At 42.0% G+C, this 22,995-nt stretch overlaps 2 protein-coding genes across 2 annotated transcripts; both read right to left on the bottom strand.

Moving 5' to 3' along the window:
• Positions 1-209: 209 nt before the first annotated feature.
• On the bottom strand, positions 210-5,430 carry hdac1 (histone deacetylase 1). Its single transcript, XM_010733143.3, has 12 exons — positions 5,278-5,430; positions 4,069-4,181; positions 3,843-3,960; positions 3,682-3,756; positions 3,170-3,308; positions 2,624-2,765; positions 2,440-2,532; positions 2,253-2,361; positions 1,790-2,170; positions 1,545-1,700; positions 1,409-1,454; positions 210-1,123 (listed from the first exon to the last, which is right to left on the bottom strand). The coding sequence occupies exons 1-12, from the start codon at positions 5,324-5,326 to the stop codon at positions 1,096-1,098; spliced, it is 1,449 nt and encodes a 482-aa protein (XP_010731445.1). The 5' UTR covers positions 5,327-5,430; the 3' UTR covers positions 210-1,095.
• Positions 5,431-9,454: 4,024 nt separating this feature from the next.
• On the bottom strand, positions 9,455-12,242 carry marcksl1b (MARCKS-like 1b). Its single transcript, XM_019259770.2, has 2 exons — positions 11,900-12,242; positions 9,455-10,907 (listed from the first exon to the last, which is right to left on the bottom strand). The coding sequence occupies exons 1-2, from the start codon at positions 11,984-11,986 to the stop codon at positions 10,350-10,352; spliced, it is 645 nt and encodes a 214-aa protein (XP_019115315.2). The 5' UTR covers positions 11,987-12,242; the 3' UTR covers positions 9,455-10,349.
• Positions 12,243-22,995: the final 10,753 nt, after the last annotated feature.

Here is a 22,995-nt window from a genome sequence, read left to right as displayed (position 1 = left end):
CTAAACTAAAGCATAGTCACAGCGTTCTGATAGGATAATTACATGTTGCTATAGTTTCTTTGGTGCAAATTATTCTTTCCACTTCAGTTTATGTACAAGGCAACAAAATGTCTCAATCAGCATTGTGAGAACTCTTTACAAGTTCAGAGATAGTCTTGCAAATTGAACACTGCCAACACATTCTCTTCCAATTGGAAACTCAAGAGGAAAAACATTGATCTGTTTTCTTTATTATTTTATAACAAAGTCATGATAATGAACATTTCACAAGGATAGAACTCCGAACAACCACATGTAAAGGGGCCGGTTCACAAGCTCGCTCCACATTTATGTATAATGGTACAAAATATCTAAAATAAGTCAGTCACTTCCCAACATAAACCTCCAGAGAGGTTCACACACATTCTTACTTCAACATACAAACAATGCAGGAAAAAATAACAGGAATATTAAAAAAACAAAAACCAGACATTCATAGGAAGGCGGGCTGAAGGGACAGACAGTGTGTTCATGATTTAAAATAACTTACTGAGCTGAGATCAGCGACATGCTGAAGGCGAGATCATTTCAAACATGCATTCACTGATAAATTAACAGCACGCCAAACAGTTTGCAGAGGTGCTGGTTATTCTAACAGTATCATAAACAGATGTTTAAAAACTAACAAAAGCCTTTTTACATATGAACGCTAGACTTGGAAATCATCTGCGTCTCTGCAGCGCAAGCCCCACAAAACCTGCTTAAAATCTGAAATGCCGTGACAGGAACAGTAACAACTCGGGTGGTTTTCTTCACGTTAAAGCAGACCTGGTTCACACGACAGCTGAGGTCCAGCTGGGTGGTGTTCACACGGAACAGTAAGGGGCAAATCCTCCATCAGGAATCCATGCTAAAGTGATGCTGGGATATGCAGCCCGCTCGACAGGTGCTTCAGCTTTGAAACAAATAATACAGTGTGAACCAGGTTTGCTTCTAAGAACACATAATAAAACAGGGGTACAAAAAGGGTCCTATCGTCGCAGCAGGAGAGTTATAGGAATCAGTGGGGGCTTGAGGACAACAGTACGAAGCAACCATTTCACCCTGTGACAGTCTTCAAGTGGTCTTCACCTCTTCTTTTGGTCTGGAACACAAACAGTTCAGGTCAGTCTATGTAACAGCTTCGACCATGAGGGTTTGACAGGATCTATCTGCGTGTGTTATCCAACGTGCGCCGATATGAAAACTTGTTATTTTCTCTGTACAATGCATAAAGTTCATCCAGCAGAACGAGGTGTGATTTACAATACAGGGTAAGAGCCAATCAGCTATTCGTCAACTAGTAGTGGCTGACGATGGTAAATTATCACGTTAAAGAATATTTAACTCAAATATTCTAAAAATAGTTTTAATGTAAAACTACAATTACCCCGACGTGTCCATCTTCTCTTCCTCCTTCTCCTCCTCCTTCACTTCTAGGGGGCAAAAAAACAAAACAAGTGGTTATTATGTTTGTTGATACAGCGCCAAATTCAAGAGAGAGGGAGAGGGGGGACAAGTCTTACCTTTCTTTTCCTCTCCTTCTTTCTCTTCCTCCTTCTTCACCCGTTTCACCTTCTTGTGGTTGGCTGCATTCCTGCGGCCTCCTCCCTGCCCCTCCGCCTCGTCCTCGGAGTCAGAAAACTCCTCCTCGCAAGCTATCCTCTTGTCGTGGGCGCGGACTGAAACAGGACGCACACAAACCATCAACACATTAACATACCCATGTGTACGTGTGACTGTTTCCTTAGATCCTGTCTAAATCTCTTACTAGAGACGCGTTTGTCGGGGTCCTCTTCATCTTCGTCTCCGCTGTCCGCGTGTGGGGCGTCCTCCGGGATCGCCTGCATCTGCACGCCGGGGGCGTGAGGCAGCATGCGGAGGTTTTCAAACAGACGCTGCTTGATCTTTTCCAGGTATTCGTTGGTGTTCTGGTTGGTCATGTTGGACGGGCTGATGTGCAGCTTGAAGTCGGGCCCGAAGTACTCAAAGTAATCGTTGTAGGGCAGCTCGTTGGGGATGGAGGAGTCCAAGGCCACGGCGGTTTCATAGGTCCAGCAACGGGCCACGTTGCGGATGGTGTAGCCTCCACCGCCCAGCATCAGTAGGGGCAGGTTGAAACTTTTGATGTACTCCACACATTTGGCGTGACCTAGAAGAGCGCACGCATTAAAATCTTGAAAGTAGAAAAACACTTTTGAGGATCATCATGGGAGAGTGAAGGGTGTTTATACCTTTGATGGTGAGATTGAAGCAGCCCAGTCTGTCGCCAGAGAGAGAATCAGCTCCACACTGGAGTACAACGGCACTCGGCTGGTACATCTCCATGACTTTAGCCATGATCTGCATGTACAGACACTTATTAACAACCTCCCTCATCTGGTTTTGATGAGCACACAGTACCCAAATAAAAGCACTTACAGGTTTGAAGATGGCTTCATAGGACTCGTCATCAATACCGTCTCTTAGCGGGTAGTTCACTGCATAGTACTTGCCTTTTCCAGCTCCGATGTCCTGCACACATGGGAGACATCATTGAATTGCTGTCCACATGAGCACAAGACACGTCGATGACCGTAGAAACTTTTAGAACAAACAAACTGACCCTCAGGTCTCCGGTGCCAGGGAAGTATTCACCATACTTGTGGAAAGAGACAGTCATGACTCTGTCTGTGGTGTAGAAGGCCTCCTCCACTCCATCGCCGTGGTGGATGTCGATGTCTATGTATAAGACCCTCTGGTGGTACCTAGAGAGGAGAGGCGAGACATCTTAAGAGGCCTAATATAATATCCACTAATCCAAACATGATTTGGCCCCTTAACATCAAAGTAAAAAACAAAATAAACGCTCACGCAAACCAAAAAACTCGTGACAAATTTGTTTGGAAAACAGAAAAGTGAGCACAACAAGGTACTTAAAGTCATCTTAAAAGAGGCTTAAACACTGTGAGAACATGACGTAGGCAGCGATCTAGTGTTTGGCATGGAGAGAGGAATTGTTTAATGCGCATCACACATAAAGCTCCAGGCAGGTGTAGATGTAATCCAGCTAATCCGCGCCTGGAACGTACGTGCCAGATTTCATCAGTGGCCCAAAAGCAACTAAAACCTGACAGATGGGTGAAAGAAAAAAAAGTAAGCAGTGGCTTACTTGAGCAGCTCGAGGATGGCCAGGACGATGTCGTTGACGTAGCAGAAACCTGAGGCCTCGGACTTCTTGGCGTGGTGGAGTCCGCCAGCCCAGTTTATGGCGATGTCTGTCTGCTGCTTGTTCAGCTTTAGTGCCCCAGCTGGAGAGACATTACAATAATTTAATGAAGTTCATACAATTATTTGTTTTTGCTCCTTGATATAATATGAATACGGATTTTCTTAGCACACATTCTCTGCAGTGAGGACCACCACATATGGTGGTTAATTATTTAGTTAATTATCCTATTTAACTTAATCTGAGACCGCATAATCAAAAAATAAGAAATCCAAATTCATGCATAGCTGCAAGAATTACCTAATTAGTCGTCAGCTATAAAATTAATTGCCAAATATCTAAGAACTACTAACTATTTTGATAAACAATGACTGTTTTTTAATGATACGACGCTTCACTCCTTGTATCTTAACTGTCACTCGTGTATTGTGGGAAATGCGGTTGGAATGACATACCGACAGATCCGCCTGTCGAGAGCTGGCAAAACTCAAACAGGCCGTCAAACACCGGACAGTCCTCGCCGACGTTGACTGTGAGGCGAGAAGACAAAAGAGTTTGAACGCGTGTGGACGGTGAGAATACTTCAGAGTCTGCTGGAGGAAAAGCAAACACTCACATCTCTGCATCTGTTTGCTATACTCAGACATGTTGTCTGGTCGGATGGACCTCAGGAACTTGATGTAGTCGTCGCTGTGGTATTTTGTCATCTCCTCTCCGCTGGCTTTGTGTGGCCTCTGTAAACACGGTCAAAAGTGGCTTTTGAGATTACGAAGTAACCGCGGAGGAATAATGACACGATATATGTATGTGTTGGGGGGTTTGTGTGGAGTCAAACGACTCACGTAGATCTCCATTTTCCTGTACAAGCCATAGTTGAGGAGGAGGTTGTGGGTCATGCGGATCCTGTGGGGCTTCATGGGATGACCCTGGCCATAGTAGTAGTTCCCCACATCGCCTGGGAAAACAAAAAAGACAAGTTCATGTGACAGTTTGAGAACCATGACGATGAAGCGTGAAGACAACTACCAGGGTTCCCACACCTTTTTCATGAACAAATTCAAGCACTTTTCAAGCACCTTCAAGCACCAGTTTTTCCATTTTTCCAGCACCTTTAAATAGGTAGCCTACTAGTTGTGTTTGCCATGATGGTCATGGGAAGCGCAGCGGTGCCACTGTATGGCATAATAATATGGGTCTAATTAGCATTATTTCATATGGTGGTAGATTGACTGTTTTGATTTTTAACTAATTGTGAATTGGCTTGTATTCTCAGCTTGTGAGCGGTGTATTGTGTAACTACCATAGCGCAATAACAGTGACAAATAGACATCACACAAATTTCAAGCATTTTCCCAACCTTGAAAACACTGAATTGAAATTCAAGCATTTTCAAGGAATTCAAGCACCCGTGGGAACCCTGAACTACACGCCAAACTCCATTCACTGCTTGCAAAAGCTGCAACACATCCAATCTGAAAAGTCCAAACATGAAGAGTGGACTGTAGCTTTAATGATTCACATGCTACCTGACCCACACAGGCTGATCCAGGACCAGTGACCCTGACGTCCCAGTAAGTGAAAGTAACACATTTAACATCAGCTACTGCTTCTGCTGTTTAAAGTGTTTATGCATAACAGAAAACAGCTATTCAACAGCAGTGTTATCGCATGAAAACCTCTCGCTGAATAATTAAGACTCGGAAGTTGTTATCAAGTTTGGGGAAACAGCAGTGTGTGTGTGTGTGTGTGTGTTAGCGCCGGTTAGCCGTCACTACGTGCACACATCACCATACAATTAAATATCTTAATAAAACACCTTGTTAGCGCACAGTGAAGCTGAGAGACGATACAAATCTCGGTGGAGCTGACAGCTGCCTGAAGCACAGCACGTAACGAGCTAACACAGGCTAGTTAGCGAGCTAGCCTTTAGCATGCTACGCCGGCTAGCTACCTAGCTCGCGAGGCACACTTGTATAAACGCACGCGGAAACATCCACACGCGCCTCCGCTTCTACCGTACGCAAACCGAGGTGCACGTGCTGCATACTTACCGTCATAATAATAGCAAACTTTCTTCTTTGTTCCTTGAGACAGCGCCATTTTACACCGTTTGTGTCCCACTGTTTCGTGCCCACCGGGTTCCTCTCTTGCACCGGGGAGGGGGGCGGGAACTCGCGTTGAGCTGTTCGTCGACCAATCACAGGTGTTTAACCGCCCGGCTGGGAGGCGCCGGTATTACAAACCGAAGGACCGCCGAGGTTGTTGCAGCTGCAACCAGACAGACGGTGTCTAGACACAGCAGCACACACACACACACACACACACACACACACACACACACACACAAGTGTTTGATTCAACTGATGGTCAGCAAATCAAACAAGCAGATGATCACTCTTAAAAAACAACCTGGCTTTTACCTAAGGTCATTCACTGCTGAGGTTTCTATGGCCTGATCACTCCCTGTTACTTTTGAACAATGTTTTTTTTAATTAATTTTTAATAAGAAACTACAAAACACATTGACACATACCACACAAGTTGTACAATGCAAATGCAGGCGAACTTCACATACATACAAAAAAAAATACAAATAAAGATAAACACGCACACAAACATACATACCCACCTAAAATAATAATAATAAATCAAATAAAATAAAAATGTCAATATCCCTACAAATAGATATAATCTACCACTGCCTGAGAAAGTCCATCAAGGGTGCCCACACCTCTTCAAATTCCTGTGCTTTACCCCTGATTACATAGGTTAGCTTTTCTAATGTAACATAGCCCACCATACTATCTGCTGAGAGAGATCCCACATGTCAGCATCGCTGCAAACCCAACATCTGCCTGCAGCATCACACACGCCCTCCTCCATTCACTTGACTGTCCACTCCGGACAGTCAAGTGAAGTGCCAATGTCAAGTGCCATCTCTCTAATCCAAGTTACTTTTAATAATAATAATAATAATAATACATTTTATTTCATAGGCGCCTTTCTGTCACCCAAAGACTCCTTACAATAAATAAGAGTAGACAGCAAATAACAGAAACAAACAAAAAGCATACCAAATTACAAGAATACAACAATTAAAAACAGGTTAAAATAGGGCAATGCAATTGAATCAGATGGAAAAGGCAATTATAAACAGGTGGGTTTGAAGTGCAGACTTGATTGTGAGAGTGAGTTGATGTCTCTTATGACGGAAGGGGTAAAGAGTTCCAGAGCTGGGGCCAGAGCGGCTGAAAGCTCTGGTGCTCCATGGTGGTGAGACGGGCGGAGTGGACAGACAGGTGAATGGAGGAGGGCGTGTATGTTGCTGCAGGCAGATGTTGGGTTTGCAGCGATGCTGACATGTGGGATGTCTCTCAGCAGATAGTATGGTGGGCTACAGAGCTGTTCTTTGGTTGTGATGTGACCAGGATTACACCATCTTTTATCTCTGGTGCTTATTTACTATACAGGTCTTATCTATTTTTACTGCAACTGTTCGTAAATTATGCTTTTTTACCCTATAGGTCTTAATTTTTCTTCTAATCTCTATTTTTTTCATGCAACTGCTCTGTTGCCTTAAGAAGTGTTAGTTGTTGTCTATTTCTGTTTTTACTCTGCTCTGTGAAGCACTTTGGGCTACAATTCTGTATGAAAGGCACTATATAAATAAATAAAGTTGAAGTTAAAGTTGAACTCATTTCGTGTTGACCCCCTCTGACCCCTGTGAGTATAATAGATGCACGCAAAGGGCTCATAGACATGCAAATTTAGAGAGACAATGGAGTGATGTGCAGCCACGTAGCGGCTTTGTTTCCTTGCTCAAGGGTACTTTCGGTACCATCCTGGACTTGAAACAGCTACTCTCCGGTTCCAAAACCCAATCCCTTCTGCCGCCCCTCAAAACTTGTCCTCAAGAGGACACACGGAGGACGTGGGTATAAAAGTAAAGGACTTCCCATCCTGCAGCCACACAGCAACACCATTGTTTTATAGAATTTTACAATGATTTCTATTTATTTGTTGATTATTTCAAATCAGTAACAGCCATGACTTGAATCATCCTAAATCTTTATGTCAGCCTTATAAAGTTAATATAGTAGGTATAGACGGAGTTACTCTCCATTTATTGATGTTTTCTTGACCCAGTTTTATTTAAAGCTCCAGTGTGTAACATTTAAAGAGATCCACTGGCATAAATGATATATAATAAGCATAGCTATGTTTTAATTTGTGTATATTAACCCAGAAATAAGAATCTTTATGTTTTTATGACCTTCAGATTGTGCCTTTTTTATGAACAGAGGAAGTGGGTCCTCTTAATGGAGTCTGCAATGTGTCTATGAGCTAAGGACGGACAAAAAACTCGGCTGTAGATAGGACTTTTCTATTTTTCATGAGTTTTTCATGGTTCACACTTGGAAGGAGAGGGTGAGGCAAGCGGTATTCAGTTGGTTGCAACTAGACATTTGTAACTAGTTATATTTACTAAATGTCAACTAATAAGACAGAAACATGTACAGATGCATGTTCGTGGTCATTTCTGTGTGTTTATACACTTAATTTGAACAATGCACAAGATGTAAAAGTAGGTCAAGTAAGCGCTCATTGTCCTGTTTGTGTACAATGGGACTGATTATGCATATTGATGCAGGCTTAGCAGTCATTCCAGCCTCTTAAGAAGTACTGGAACAGATTGAGCAACCAGACAATAGGTGATCAGCTTTGTGGCTTTCCACATAACGGCCACCGGGTGTCGTTGTAAGATCACTTCGTGTTGGGCTCGTAACTTCCAGATCTCTGCACACAGACCTGTCATCGCTGAATGAGAAATCCTGCACCCCTGAACTGATCACTCACAGAATCTTATGTATAGTACGCTGTGCAAACAGAACAATGATATATAGAGCAAAGATACGCTGGAAAGGTTAACTCCTTGTGGAGGAGCCATTCATATAATTTATAGCTTACTGTACCTGCTTGCCAGCTTACAGCGCAAAGAAATGTGGAAGAATGATGTAATTTGTGATTTTACTATGGTATTTAAAGACACTTACAATTAAATAAATCAGTTTGAGGTTAACACATTGTCTAGCTTCAAGAGGCTCAATCAATGTGGAGCTACGGCTTTGATTTAAAAAAAGAAAAAAGAAAAAAAAGAAAATCCTAATTGTTGGAAGACTGCGTCCAAATGTAGCTCAGGTCTCAACTCATCATATCACCATGTGAACTAGGTCAGTTCACCCACAGCAGGACTGCTGTGCTCAGTTAGCCATGTTCCTTCAAATAGAGGAAATATTGCAAGGGTGACAGAGAAGTGCAGCGTTGAGAGTTGGAAGGAGGTAATGGTGCTGATCTCAGGCCCATAAGACTAATAGAGGGCCAGGGGGGTCATCGGAGCTAACATGGTAGTGTTATTGTGTTCAATTACCTCCAAACCAATCAGCTCCAAACGTGGGTGTTTCACAGAGAATCACAGAATGACCTGTGTGACTTGCGGAGGGGAGTGACAGAAATCTTATCGATTTAAAATACTGAGCTTTCGCTTGTATAATCAGCGGTGGATCATTGTGTTTGTTTTTTATATTTGTTTGGAGCTGGGTCACAGTGAGTACATATCATATAATGGCTAATAATTACATGAGTGAGTGGAATAAAACTTTATTGATGTCAAAGTTTGGCTTATTCAGATTTTAGATATCAACCGATAGTATTGTATTAGTGCTAATATACAGCACTAGTACACCTTATTATTTCCACTGTAATGTGTCTAACCATGCACTGTAACCTGGGGTTAAATGTCTGGCTAATGTTACATCTCTTGAAGAAGGGCGGCCATATTAAAGCAAAACTATGAGACTTGGGCTGATTAACTGTAGCTACAAGTGACAGTTATGAGACAATAGGACATTAGGAGATGGTAAATGGTCAAATTAAGTGTGACAAGTAGAAGACTACTGCAATAATGTTAAATCAATATCATTGTAAAAATCTAGTTAAAATGATCTACCATATGGAGGGAAATGGTGCAGCTGATCCAGTGTTTCTCTTTCTTTATACCTTAATTTGTCGATATGTGCGGACATCAAAAGTGTCAAATGTCAACTCCATTTATTGGATGAGTTACTTTCATTTAAATTTACACTTTGAATATAACAGGCTCCTTTCATTAAAGCATAATACTTTTGTAGTGACAAATGTAATGGGTGTGAATAACAGCGAAGACGCATAAACGGGCAGGTAACCAACATTTATTTACCATTATCAACTTTACAATAAAACCAGTAACATCTGTCAACATTATTTCAGCAAAATAAAGAACAGAAATCAGTCCAATGTATTTACAGAGACAAAGCAGATTCAGGCTCACACACGACAGATAAACAACTCTGCTTCATATCAAACCGCAACAGTGAACATAGCAAGCTTAAGTGTTCTTTTTTTTTTTTCATAGTAAGGTAAAAATCAAAGTTGTCTATTTTTTTTTTTCTTTAAACAAACAAGTAATAGCTTCTCTGAATCTTTAAGATGGTTCTCTATAATACACCACAAAATACTTCAAATTTGGGTTAAAATATAGGAATGTAAAAAGTTGGCGAGTCTCTTTAATTTTCTGATTTCATTTTTTCATTTTTTATTATTTATTCAACAGTCATTTCAAGTGGTGGTGGTGTCCTAGCATCTCATCTAGCTTCATTCCTTCAGCGGGGAGGCATCTTGATCTGCAGATTTTTAGGGAAAAGATGCTCTGACTCCATTCTCCTCCGTCCGATCCTTCATCCGTCTATACTTCATGGTGTCATTTTGCTCGCATACTAGCCATTAAAATCCATTTCTTCCACACAGCGACCAACCCACAGCCTAAAACTCAGTCCGGGTCCAGATGTCGAGCAGTAACCAGGGAAGTGATCTAGTGAATCTAGTCTGTCGTCTTGTTATCATGACGAAAAGTGGCACGTCAAAGGAGTCTCTCACATACATGTGTATATATTTACATATACATATATCCATATACATATGTATACATATACACACATATATATAAATATATATATATACTCTTAAATTTTCTCTCTCTCTCTCTTGAAAAACAGTTCACCCAGTTCATTGTGAGCTAAACGTACAATCACTCTTTCTTTTCAGAGGGAGCGGGGGTCGAGCTGCTCTCCTCTGTTGGTTTCGTGGCCTCAGGGGCCGGAGCAGCTGCCTCCTTGGCCTCCTCTTTGGGGGCCTCCTCTTTAGCCGCCCCCTCCTCTGCCTTTGGGGTCTCAGCCGGAGCGGCGGCGGCGACTGCTGCTTCCTCCTTCACCTCCTCTTTCTTCTCCTCCTCCGCAGGAGCGGCAGCTCCGTTCTCAGCAGGCTTCTCCTCGGCCGGGGTGGCGGCGGCAGCGGCGGGCGCCTCCTCCTTGACGGCCTCGCTCTTCTTGCTCTTCTTCAGATTGAGCTTGAAGTTGAAGGACTTCTTCAGGGAGAACTTCTTCTTCTTCTTTTTGGGGGTCTCCTTAGCCGCAGCCTCGCCTTCGGGTTTGGCCGCCTCGCCATCTGCAGCGGGCGCCGGCTCGATAGCGTCGCCTCCTGCTCCGGCTTCAGGCTCCTTCGCCGCCTCGGCTGAGCCATTGGTGGCGGCAGCGTCTCCATCAGGCTTTGTAGAGACATCACCATTGGTTTTCACATGTCCATTCTCCTGAAAAGGGGGGGTTGAGACAAAATAAGTGTTTGCAAAGCTTCACCTTCTGACACAGAAAATCACATTTACACTTAAAAAACCTCACTGAACACAAAGAGGACCTATTTTCAACATTCATTACTCATTCATTTCCAGAGCATCGTCGTGCTCATCAATTAACCACCGTGTCGCCGGGCTCAGAGCCGACGCCTTGCAGTAATCTAATCAGGCGACAGGCGGCGGTAGCTCCTCACACACCGCCTGAGGTACCAGACAGACATCGGCTTAACAAAGACAAGACTGGGGCTCATCGATGGAGGGATGGAAACACTTATGTTTTTTTTGTGTGTTTTTTTTACCCAAATAACTAACTTCTAGTTTAAAATGTCAAATCAACACAAAGTCTACTGGAGAGGGACTATTTTTTTTCAGCCCCTAATGGGTGTAATTAGCATATAATATCAATTTGCATGCATAATAACCCCAATAATAGACTCAAGCATCAAACTGAAAGCGATCCCTCCTCTCTGATATCATTTTTTTTAGAAAGTCCCTGGTTGTAAAATATGTAACTAGACGACAGCCAGGCTTGAATTTTAAGCAGGGAGGAGTAGTAGACTGCCTACGTGCGCCCGAGATGCCCCCCTCCCCCTTTCAGCCTGGCACCGTCACACACGTTGCGCGTTGATTTTGGGTCACAAATAAAAGAAAGAGAAAAAACACACACACACTTTTCTCTAAACCTACATCGACAAACATCATCAGAAACATCAGCTCATTTTGTAATTTCTTCAGCAGGAGACAACGATGCTTTAAAATAAAAGGAAAAAAAAAAAGCCCCACCTGACCTGCCCAAAATGTCCTCACGTTCAAGTTTCATCAACCCCAACGTCGATTAAATATCGCCACAGCGCTGTTTTCATGTGAGAAATTCCACTTTAATCAATCCCTACTTGTGTTTTATTTAATAAAATATATGCATATATATATAAGAGAGCGAGTGTAATTACCTGTCCGTTGGTTTTGACAGCTGCAGCATCAGCGGCGGCGGCGTTTCCCTCCGCGGCCACATCACCCTTAGATGCCTGGGATCCCATTGTCTTCGAGTTGACTGTGTCTTCTAAAGCAAATTAAAAATAAAAACTAAAAAAAGAGTGTTTCTTTTTTTTTCTTCTTTTTTTTTTAAGTTAATCCAAACCCCAGGGTGAGTTAAATATCCAGTATTGAGTTTTTTTTTCTTTTTCTTCACACAGGCAGTTATGTCCCCTCTTCTCGGTTGCTCCTGTAGTCGGACTTGTCACCCTGGTGGAGAGAGACCCTCTAAACTCAACACTGGTTGAACGCAACGCTTCAACATACAGCAGGTTCAAGGCACCACCCGTGGGCGGGACCTGCTTAAGCCTGACCAATCACCGCGCAGTCTAAGGGCAAGTCTAGCCAGCTCTGGCCAATCACCCATGACTCCCTAATTGTCCCCACCCCCTCCAAAAGACCCCCAGCAATGAAACCAATTTAGGTTTTTAAGTTTAAAAACAAAACAATAAATACAGCAGGTGAACATGGTGTGTTCGTTTACTTCTGTTCTTTGGATCCTTCAGTTGAAGAATATCTTTTATAAGGCAATAAAGAGGCGTAATTAATAGTTATTAGCATTTGCATGTGTGGTTATGTAAGTGAGTGTAGGCAAGCATCTGGGTTTCCCCATTAGACTCTATGTGTGAGTAATATGAGTTTTAGTACTTGGTAAAGCATCTAAATCTGTTATAGTGATGAATGAGTTTTAAATCTTGGGTCTATGAGCTCTAGTGAATCATGTGTGACTGACACCATGTGAATAATCGGCAGACATAATAATATGTGGATTGTTTTCTCAATCAATTGATTATTTTACATTCATAAAATGTATTTTTTTTCAGTCATAGATGAAGAATATCTTCCAGTCCAGACTTGCTAGAAGTTTAAGGCAAGAAAGAGGTGTCACTATTATTTAGTTATTACAACATTTGCAAGTGTGGTTATCTAAGTGTGTGTTGATAAGGAACTGGGTTTCTCCATTGCACTCTATGTGAGTTATATATCAGTTTTAATACTCATATAAATTGGTACAAAACATCTGAATCTGTATTAGGTATGGATAAGTTTTTAAACCTAGTCTATGAACTATAGTGAATCATGTGTGACTGATGCCATGTGATTAAATGATGGTATCGAAGCGATTCATTGATTTTTTTTCATCCATAAAATGTAAAAAAACTGTGAAAATGTCTGTTCATATTTTTCAGAGCTCAAGTTAATGTATTCAAACTGCTTGTTTTAGCAAAGCAACATTCCCCAAAATATTCAGTTTTACTATAAAACCTTTCTGTTTTGGTTTTAAAATGACAAAACTGAAGAATCAAAAAACAGATGAACTTGCAGTGAATCACCTGAAACAGTTGGCACAGACTGCTCAGAGTGATGAAGTAATGCACTCCACCGTACAGTTTCACTTTTGAGTTGTTCCTTGAGAAATCAGGGGAAGTTTCTCTGAGTGATTCTTTTTTGGTTTCAGTATCACTTAGGTTTCAAAATCAGAGTCTGATTCAGCACAGCGCGGTGATTCAGTTTCAGTAAAGTCTCTCTTACAACAGCTGTTACCAGGAGCATATTTTTTATCAGATGTCTGTACAGCCATGATTCATCCTGTTGTCATCCAATGCCATGGCTGTGATACATATATCCTTTTCATATAGAAGAAATGTTGAAAATTCCAAAATTATTACAATTCTCCACAACTATTTTTTTATTAGCTGTAGCAAGCCAGTTGAGTTGTGACTACATTTACAGGTGAAAGGAAGAGACTAAATGTGGGTTTTTAGATATATGTTACTGATGAGTTTCCCCAGGCACATCCTTCCCCTCTCTGTCTAGCTGTCCCCACCAGCTGGAGCAGCAGAACAGTAAAATGGACCTACTTTTTGTCATACAATGGTGAATGAGGGTTTAATCTATTGTTCAGTGTTGTGCTCTCATTGTGGACACAATTTTTTTGGTGATCTTGACCGGAGAACAGGGTCTGCGTTGGGACTAATAGCATGTCACGCTGACTCCTCATGGCCTGATGACTTGATTTGTTATTCACTTCTACTTGTCAACAACATACCAGGAGCAAAATATGTCAATCTGATGATCATGCACATTCCACCTGATCATTTTCTCCCACACACATTCCTCGCAACAGCTGTTAAAGCTACGCAAACTCGGTTATGTGAGGAAAAGACTCGAGTGTTCAATGGCACAAATGGTCTTTACTGAGACCAATCAGCCTAATTGATTTTGCAAGACTTGGGAACATTGGAATGCGTGTCAGCAGCCCGTCTTGATGCTAAATCCACAAACCCTCCACTCTAAATCTAAATCATCGCACTTAAACAGAAGTTACTCTTGCATAGCCACATTATATAATTATAAAAATGTGTTTAGAATGCAAATAAGACTTTTATGTATTGTAAGTATTTAGGCAAGCATTTTAGAGCCCATGGAAAACATTTTATTAATGTTGCAAAGACCAAATTGTAAATACCTTTATTACTGAGAGTTAAAGGAGACGTGTTTGTACACTAAATGTGAAGAACCAGTAACAGCTGGTTACCTTAGCTTAGCATAAAGACTGGAAGCAGGAGGAGACCGCCAACCTGACTCGGTTGTTAAAAAGATCAACCTAACAGCGCCTCTAAAGCTTATAAATTAACACATCATGACTCTTTTATTACAAGTTATTGTTTTATAGGAGGGTTTGTATGGCACTATTTTTTGTCCAGGGGCTGTAACCTTGTGTATTCTGGTTGCCAGGCAGTCTCACTGTGACGATAACACTCGATAAGATAAAACAAGACACAGGCAAAGGTTGACGAAGTCATTACTAGTTGCCAGAAAACAAATTTTGTTACCTATGTCCTGGCTGTAGTTTAACAGATTTAACAACATGGGAGTGGTATCAGTCCTCTTGATTAACTCTTGGCAAGAGAGTTACTCAACAAAATATCTAACTATTCCTTCAACAGCGTCCACTTTCCTGGAAGTCAGACTTAGAAAAGCATTTGTTTAGGGATGTTTTTAGTAAGAGTATTGTCAGGTTAAAAAGGCCTACTCTTAACTCTAGCCACAAAGTCGAAAGCAATTATATCTAAAGTAGAATTGTGATTACTATTTCCCTCAAATTGGGGCTAAGTGGGCTGATAGCCTAACCTGCAAAAAAACAGACTCTAGACTAAAAAGAACCCAACCTTATGTGGGCAGCGGTGTCCACATACCTTTGTCCAAATTCTGTAAATCGGTCGCATTTCTTGAATTATGTTGAAGGCGTGCATTGTTCTCACGTGGTGGTTAGAGAGAGGTAGAGCATAAAATGGAAGCAGGAGTCAACACAAGTAAGGTTTTTTTTATTTTATTAGTGTCAGAAAACCAAAGTGTGGGCATATTAATGGGATCATGGTATCATAACAGCTGATTAAAACCTTAAAGTAAACAGACAGAAAGCGAATTAGGAAGCATTATTCACAAATGTCTGTAATTTTTCAGTATGAGCAGGATTTTTATGAGAAGTTGTAAGTGGTTTGGATTTTTTTTATAGGCATTGCGCATAAACTATTGCTATTGTTCAATCTTGAATGCATCACAATGCACCGGAGACTTTTCCTAGTTTCCTTCGCTCTGTGGTTTTCCCTCCCTGTGCTCGCTTCATAGCAGTCACACTGTGAGGACAACCTTTTCTCACACACATATCACGCTGTATCTATCTAGCTGGCCTTGTAAATGTCATAATAATGTGTCCAGTGTGTACTGTGGAATGCCTGGCACGCAGGCCCTCCCGTCTCCTCAAGCCATCTTTCCCTGTCAATGGGCTTCTTCAGCCTGCCTGAGGTAACTCAGCCCAGGGGGGAGAGGCGGCGGCGAGAAAGAGAGAGAGAGAGAGAGAGACGGCATCATGCTTAACTTTTTCAGACGGAACTACACATCAAGTGTTCCTTTCTCCTTCTTCCATGAAAACCCAGTGGCCGTGTGATGGTAGCAATGATGACAGTTTTGAGAGCAGTGACGGAGGTGCATGCTCGTCATCTCCTCATCACTGCACTTGACACTTTGTGCTCTGTGTAATGTGTGTCCGTGTGTGTGTGTGTGTGTGTTTGCACATGTGCATCTGTGTGTTTTATGTGCATATAAGGGAAGCATTGTCATGGGACCAGTGAGCGTCAGGGGGTGAAAGGCACAGAGAAGCGATCCTTCACACATAGAAACACATTATGCACCCTCACACACACACACACACACACAAAGTGAGGAGGGGATGGGGGGGCATCAGCTGTGACAGAGTTCATATAAATGTGCCGAGGGTTGGAATGCAGAGACGAGGACAAATAGAGAGAGATGGGGGGGGGGTTCTGATCTGTATGATAGAGCCGAGGCCTTAGAAGGAAAAGAAAAAGACGGTGGGGGAGAGAAAAGACTGCCAGAGGTAAAGGCTGTCACTGGCAATGCAATGACGTGCTGATAGCTGATAGCTGAGTGACAGCCAGGTGTGGCCGGGAGATGTAATAACATGTCATCAAACAACCGCTAAACCCCCCACCATACATACCAGCCTCCATGAAGGGGAGGGATTCTGGGATTGGGCGGAGGAGGACAAGAATGATTGAAAAAGTCATAATTATGACGGATGGAGCTCTTAAGTTCTTAAAAGTAGCGATTTACTAAATATATCTTAGATTTAACGGCTAAACTTAATTAAATGTAGGACTGTTTAAGATGTATACATGGAGAAATGTGTGTGTTAAACGGAATCATAGTATTCATCTAGTTTAAAGTGAGTAGGGAATATCTGATCATGGTAACGTAACTGACATTATTTGATCCTTCGGCTTAACATTTTAACATTTCAGCTATTTTTTTCACGAAATGTATTCTTGTTATGTTAGATATGTTGACGATATCCCATTACCTCACCCACTCTCGACTCCGAACAGGTATATAAGCGTTCAAACGTTTACTTTGTCAATCGGTTCAGTTTGCTAGATAGTTTGTGCGGACCAGAAATGTACTCATGTGTAAATGTCCATTTTTAGTGAACCTAAATTAAGGACAGCTAATGCAACTGGCAGCTGGTCAAGAATAATAATCTTATCGTGCTCACTTCATTTCGTTGGCTTCTGATCAGGGTTCACTGTTCAGCTTTATTGTCATTATACAATAAACAATACAACTCATGTACAGTGTGTGCAGTGTTATAAAACACTGCATGAATCACAGACCCACCTTTCCTCTTAAGAAATCACCTGTCTCACCCGGCTCTGTGTGTTTTTCAGGTGCTTTCCAAACAGGCAGTAGTGCCTTGGTAAACGAGAAGGTTGGGAAACAGAAAGTATGACGTCATGTCCACCTATCAATATGAAACAGATCATTCAGCATTTCTAACAAGCTTTCAGTTGGACACAGCATTTTTCAAAGCAGATGTCAGATTAGTTTCTCATTGACCACCATCATCACCTCGAATTGCTCAAAACTGCCTGTAACTTTCTCCATTGCTTGTTATCGCCCCATGCTTTACTGTTCAGCCTCAGGGGATACTCCAGTTTGACATCCCGCCCTTTGACCCGGCCTTCCACCCTCCTTTGATCGCATGACTGGTGGCTGTCTGGAGTTCGTTATACAGCTTTTGCTCTGATTGGCGTAGGAAGTCTGACTTCATCTCTGGGTTAATGTTACCTGCCCCGTGTGTTTTATCTTCTGACAATCGCAATTTATTTTCATGTCAGCTCACCACATAGCTACTTCTTTTAAGCTATGTATGATCCCAAAACCCTACCCCCTCACCCTCTTTTTGTCTGGCTGCAGTCAATGAAGCTTTGTCTATGTATTCCTGGATGTTGGGCTGTGGGTGAGCTCGGTCTCCCAAAGGCTCCATTGTTCTGAGCTTCGTCACCCTATGGATGAGCATTATAAGCGCGACTGGAGGGGTAGAGAAGAGGTAGCACAGGGCATGTAGAGACGGCGAAGGAGAGAGACTGAGGGGACAGAGGATTATGGGTATTAAATCAAGTGAAACCGAGTTGATCACTGAAGAGAGTGTGCCGAAAGTGCTATTTCTGGACGTTGCCAACATAAACAAACAAGCAATTTAATGTTTAGGCGATAAAGATAAAACTTTTTGAGAGCCATACAGTGCCTGCCCTGGATTCTAATCAGCCATTTTAATCAAAGCCTAGCTGCGGTCAATATCTCTTAAGTGCTCGCTCAGTCGTGCACGCACTGATTCCCGGACCTCATGGAGAGACAATAGATAGCATATGGCTTAGCGTTTGAGCTGACAGATGTCCACGCTGGACAAATAGAGAGCAGAAGCAAAATAATCATGATTTTGAGCTTTGAGCTGACGGAGTGGCCTGCAGGGTCAAGAGTTGGTGGGTAAACAATAATGATGCAAGGAAGTGGGGAGGTGGTTTGTTGTAGTACACCAGTCCTGTTAAATATCGACTAAGTAGGTCACATTAACATGTCTGGAGTGACAAACAAAGCAGTTTGACTTCACAGTACGACAGTTTATTTTTCTCATGGTTTCAGTATTGAGAGAACAAGTGTAACAAGTGTACGAGTCAATAAACAGTTTCAGAGAAGTGTTGGGGACTTCCCATTTACAACTCAAATACTACTGTTGACCCATTTAGAGTGACGGATCACCCTTCTGAGCACACACGGAAGATTTTACTTTCAGTTTCTGTCCACTTCTTTCTCCCAGTCATTTCTGGTCAAAGGGGGGGGAATCCCTGAGGGGATTTTCATAAAGAAAGGGTTTATGTGTATGACAGTAAAATGCTGAAATAGAGGGAAGGCGTATTTGTTAAGAAATATGAAAATTCACAGGATTTTTTTTTTTTTTAGAGAAAGTCGATTTTGAAATCGGTCGACATTTTCAGGAAATAAAGCACAGTTTGTCATAAATGTGGACTTTCAGCCTCACAGTTAATCACCAACGATGAAATTAACAGACTCAGCCTCCCGGTCTGTCTTTGTCTAACGTACTGTATACACACACACACACACACACACACACACACACACACACACACACACGCCTGGCACATGCAGCACTGGAAATGGTGTCAGCCCAGTATAAATCCCTTTTGACATATGAGCATGCCAGTGACCTTATTACCATGACAACAGTTTCTACAGGATAATAACGTTGTGGCAATGCTGACACAATATGACACAACAACACGGACACGTATTGTGCGATGTGTTGCTGAGAGGTGAACCGCTCGCTTTTTATTTTCCTTTTTTTTCTTGCTCTCTCTTCCCCTCGCCTCCTGTGGTTCATGTCTTATTGTCTTTATTTGCCCTGATTTTCAACTCTGTGTGTGTGTGTGTGTGTGTGTGTGTGTGTGTGTTATAATGTGTAATGCATTTTGAGAATTCGGGTATATGGAAAAGTCTTTGAGCAAGGAAGGAAAGCATCCTTCCAGCAGCTTTCAAAGCAAGATTGATATAAAGGTAGGTCAGACCTATCTCTGGGCTTGTGAGCTCTCACTTCCTTAGTGTGTGTGTGTGTGCGTGTGTGTGTTTCAAATCTGTGTACACCCACGCACAAGTCCTAAAATAAATGCTTCTTCTTTCATACATGCGAGCGCATTCAGCAGAACTGAACAACACATCCACCCCCTCCCTTTTCCTCTTCTGCCTCCTCCTCCTCTTTCCTTCGCTTTCCTCCATCCATCCTCCGAGAGAGGGAGAGACAGTGAGGATGTCAGAGTAAAGTAGGGGAATGGGAGGACTGGGAAAGAGACGAAAATCAGGGTTTTGCATGCTATTTTAACCGAACATATGAAAGACTTAGACTCGGCTTGCCTTTTTGCTTTTATGTCAGGAATGCGTGGAGCGCAGGCAGCTTCGAGGAAAGGAAGAATAAAATAGTAAAAAGGGGCAAGTGCACTTGTGAAAAAGCCACGCTGTGTGCTCGGTAAAGGAGCTCAGCTCAGTTCATTTTAAAATGACGCGGCGCTCCATCCATTTTAATCATGAAGTTCAGTTTGATCATCACGAGAAGTGCCACTCACTCATTGAAAACTGTTGTATAATGTCATCATAATATGAGATTACATTATCAGGTTGTATTGTGGGTAATGTAGGCTTGACCCATACATTGGACTGAAATTAAGGATATTTTGGTCTCTGCTGCTTCAATTGTATCTGTTTTTGTTTTAATAATTAAGTTTTGAGTCTCCCAACTTTACAAATGACTGATTTGCTCGAGTACCCCTCTTACAAGAAGACTCCTGTAGACATCGCAGACACACTAGACTGAATCAATATGTAACATTGTTTGTTATGAAACTGATGGTATCATCCTTTGATCATCTCTTCATGAGGCTACTTCAATTTAGCATTGCACTTGAGCCTCTAGCCTCATGCAGATGTGAGGAGTGGACTACAAAGGGTCTGGTGAGCTCACCTCTTTCTAACTCCACACCAACAGATTTTCTTCATTTTCCGACCCAACCAACGCTGATTCAAGTGACAGGCTTCACAAAGCTCCCTCTGGATCCACAAAAAAGCTTTACACAACTCGTTTTTTACATACGCAGTGTGTTTTTTACATACGCAGTGGTACTTCCCAAAACTCGTGAACACATTTTAATGTGTAAAATCGTTGGAGTTCCCCTTTAAAAGGAAGATATTAGAGGCCAGCACCATAAAAACATTTGCAACCTACTACTCTCCTATCTACCTACTTCCACTTTATACAGTTGAATTACATAATAAGTTTCCTACGCTTATTCTTCAATTGACCTTATTGATTTTTAAGAAAAAGTTGAAATCATCCAGATCCCAGCTGATACTGGAACGCTGCTGATATAAAACAGCACTGTAGCATCTAAATGAAAGTTGAGATTACTTGCATTGTCCTCTTGAGCTGCAACTCGTATCTTCATAGGTAGTCAGACCCCATAACTTCACGTCATAGGTAACAAGATCATTTTTAGATGCTGAGCTTTGCCACCAGCTGCACATTTCCTGTCAAAAAAAACATTTGCCCTGATTGTAGTGGATGCACCTTGTTGGCCGACTTCATTTACACACATAATTTGGCGTCATCAGTGTGAGAGAATTCATCCAGAACCAAAAAATTCTGCGGTGGACACTTTGCAAACTTAAGTGAGCAGGAGAGGGAGTGAGAGGTAGGTAGAGGGGGATGGATGGACGCGTGGTGAGTCAGAGGGGAGATAGAGGCAGAGAGAAGTGCTGATGAATGGGTTGATGGCACACTGACCCACTAATGCAGCTGCATTGCCAGTGGCTCTGCCTGGCCTGGTAAAAGACACACATACTCAGTGTGATACACGCACATAGAAATTAATAAGCCATTCTGAGTGGACTTATAACTCCAGACAAAGGGGACATTTTTTTTTTTGGGACATTTTAAAACAAGGGGTACTTGTGAATCATGTGCACTTCCAGTGTTACACTTTTGGTAATTAAACACGGAAACCACACGCTGGCACACTTCTGCTAATATCTCCCACTGTCAGTTCTTAAAGGTCATGAAATTGAGGAAGCAGTGCCTGCACAGGAAACATTCGCAGGTTTCATAACTTTTGCCCCCACTGGGTTTCTAAATCTGTCAAATGAATTTCTGAGGTTAGATCACTTAATACATTTCCAGTGTAGTCTTTTTATGGGCAGCGTGGGTGACTTCAGGTCAAGTGTCAAACATGTCAGGTCTTCTGAGGATGATCAACATGTGAGGAGTAAAATAAAGTAAAAGGACTTTTGTGTCATCGCCTAGAGCAAAATAAAACCACTAAACTGCTTGTGTTACGCATGAAATGAAAGTTAATGAGTTAGATTCTCTAACTCCAACAGTACAGCAGACCTACCATGGAGCCATCTTCCTCTTCCTCTCACTGTTCCTGTGTGTTTCCCCTCCATGTCCATTTGGACAGGCTCAGGCTCCAGGTGTTTGTTCTTCCTTTTATGTCCTTTTTTAAGTAAAGCAGCACGAGTGTCCTTGTTTTCATCCTTTGATTTACTTTTGGAGCTGAAGACTCACTACCTCCCCCCATCCTCTTTAGCCACTTAAGGGACTGCCATGGGTCCCACTCTGTAGAGAATCAAAAGCAACCAACTGCATAGTGTTGTAGCAGTGTGCAGAGCTGGAGAGGCTCAATTTCGGTTGTTAGACCAATTCCAAGTGCTTTGCAACCTGCTTGTCTTCTTAAAAGAATAGTACAACATTTTGGGAGATTTGTTTTGTCATGTCTGTACAATAAATATGTACCTATAGCCAGGAGACTGTCACTTTGCATATCTACAGATCAGAACGTAACATGTTATATATTGTTTTTATTTCTTTATTTTTATATTGTTTGTTGCCTGTTTCGAGTGGCCTGTAAGTATGTGCTTCTAACATCAATACTAATGTTCTTTGTTTGGAAAGAATTTGGAAGAAACTCTGTGTAATATGTAATATATATCATTGGGGTTAAAAAGCCTTGGAGCACTTACTGTACATTTTATGTAATAGCTACATTTATTGACAATATTACTATAAAAGAACCTTCATTCACACGCAGTGAGTTTGACCTTACTGTTGAGAAATACCGTCTGTATTGAAGTAATTAAGTCAAGTCTGAGAGAGTGGATGTTAAGGGGATAAAGATCTAACACCTTCCAAGGACATCAGTGCTGCCAGTGATTGATAGAGCTCTGAAATTATGTTGTTTTACTCAAACACACACCAAAAAGCCATGATGACACATATCCCCAGGGATAAGAATCACACGTACACACACACACACACACACACACACACACACACACACACAGTGCACAGTATCAGGATGTGATGTGACTGAGAGCTAGTGACAGGTCGGTGCGAGAAGGCTGGCTTGATGTGCGCTCTTTCAGGGTGGCCTGACACTGCCCCTTTAATATCACCATTAGAGCCCTAACACAACGAAAACACACACCAGTGGGATGCCATCTCCTTTCTGAAAAAAAAAAAAAATTAGGCCAGACAGAGTGTTGAGGACTCAGTGAATGCAGGGTCTTTGTTTGTACTCGTAGTTGTTAG

The sequence above is a fragment of the Larimichthys crocea genome, chromosome XIII (assembly GCF_000972845.2).
Source record: "Larimichthys crocea isolate SSNF chromosome XIII, L_crocea_2.0, whole genome shotgun sequence".
NCBI lineage: Eukaryota > Metazoa > Chordata > Actinopteri > Sciaenidae > Larimichthys > Larimichthys crocea.
Note: the sequence above shows the minus strand (reverse complement) of the source record. Positions and strands in the feature narration are given on the sequence as shown.

Bases quoted from the DNA above. Each gene is read 5' to 3' on its own strand.
- hdac1 (XM_010733143.3), bottom strand. From the start codon at position 5,326: ATGGCGCTGTCTCAAGGAACAAAGAAGAAAGTTTGCTATTATTATGAC. The intron at 2,766-3,169 runs GTAAGCCACTGC...TCTCCTCTCTAG, and splicing joins GCCATCCTCGAGCTGCTCAA to GTACCACCAGAGGGTCTTAT. The intron at 1,701-1,789 runs GTAAGAGATTTA...GTCCTGTTTCAG, and splicing joins CCCCGACAAACGCGTCTCTA to TCCGCGCCCACGACAAGAGG.
- marcksl1b (XM_019259770.2), bottom strand. From the start codon at position 11,986: ATGGGATCCCAGGCATCTAAGGGTGATGTGGCCGCGGAGGGAAACGCC. The intron at 10,908-11,899 runs GTAATTACACTC...CCCCCTTTTCAG, and splicing joins CTGTCAAAACCAACGGACAG to GAGAATGGACATGTGAAAAC.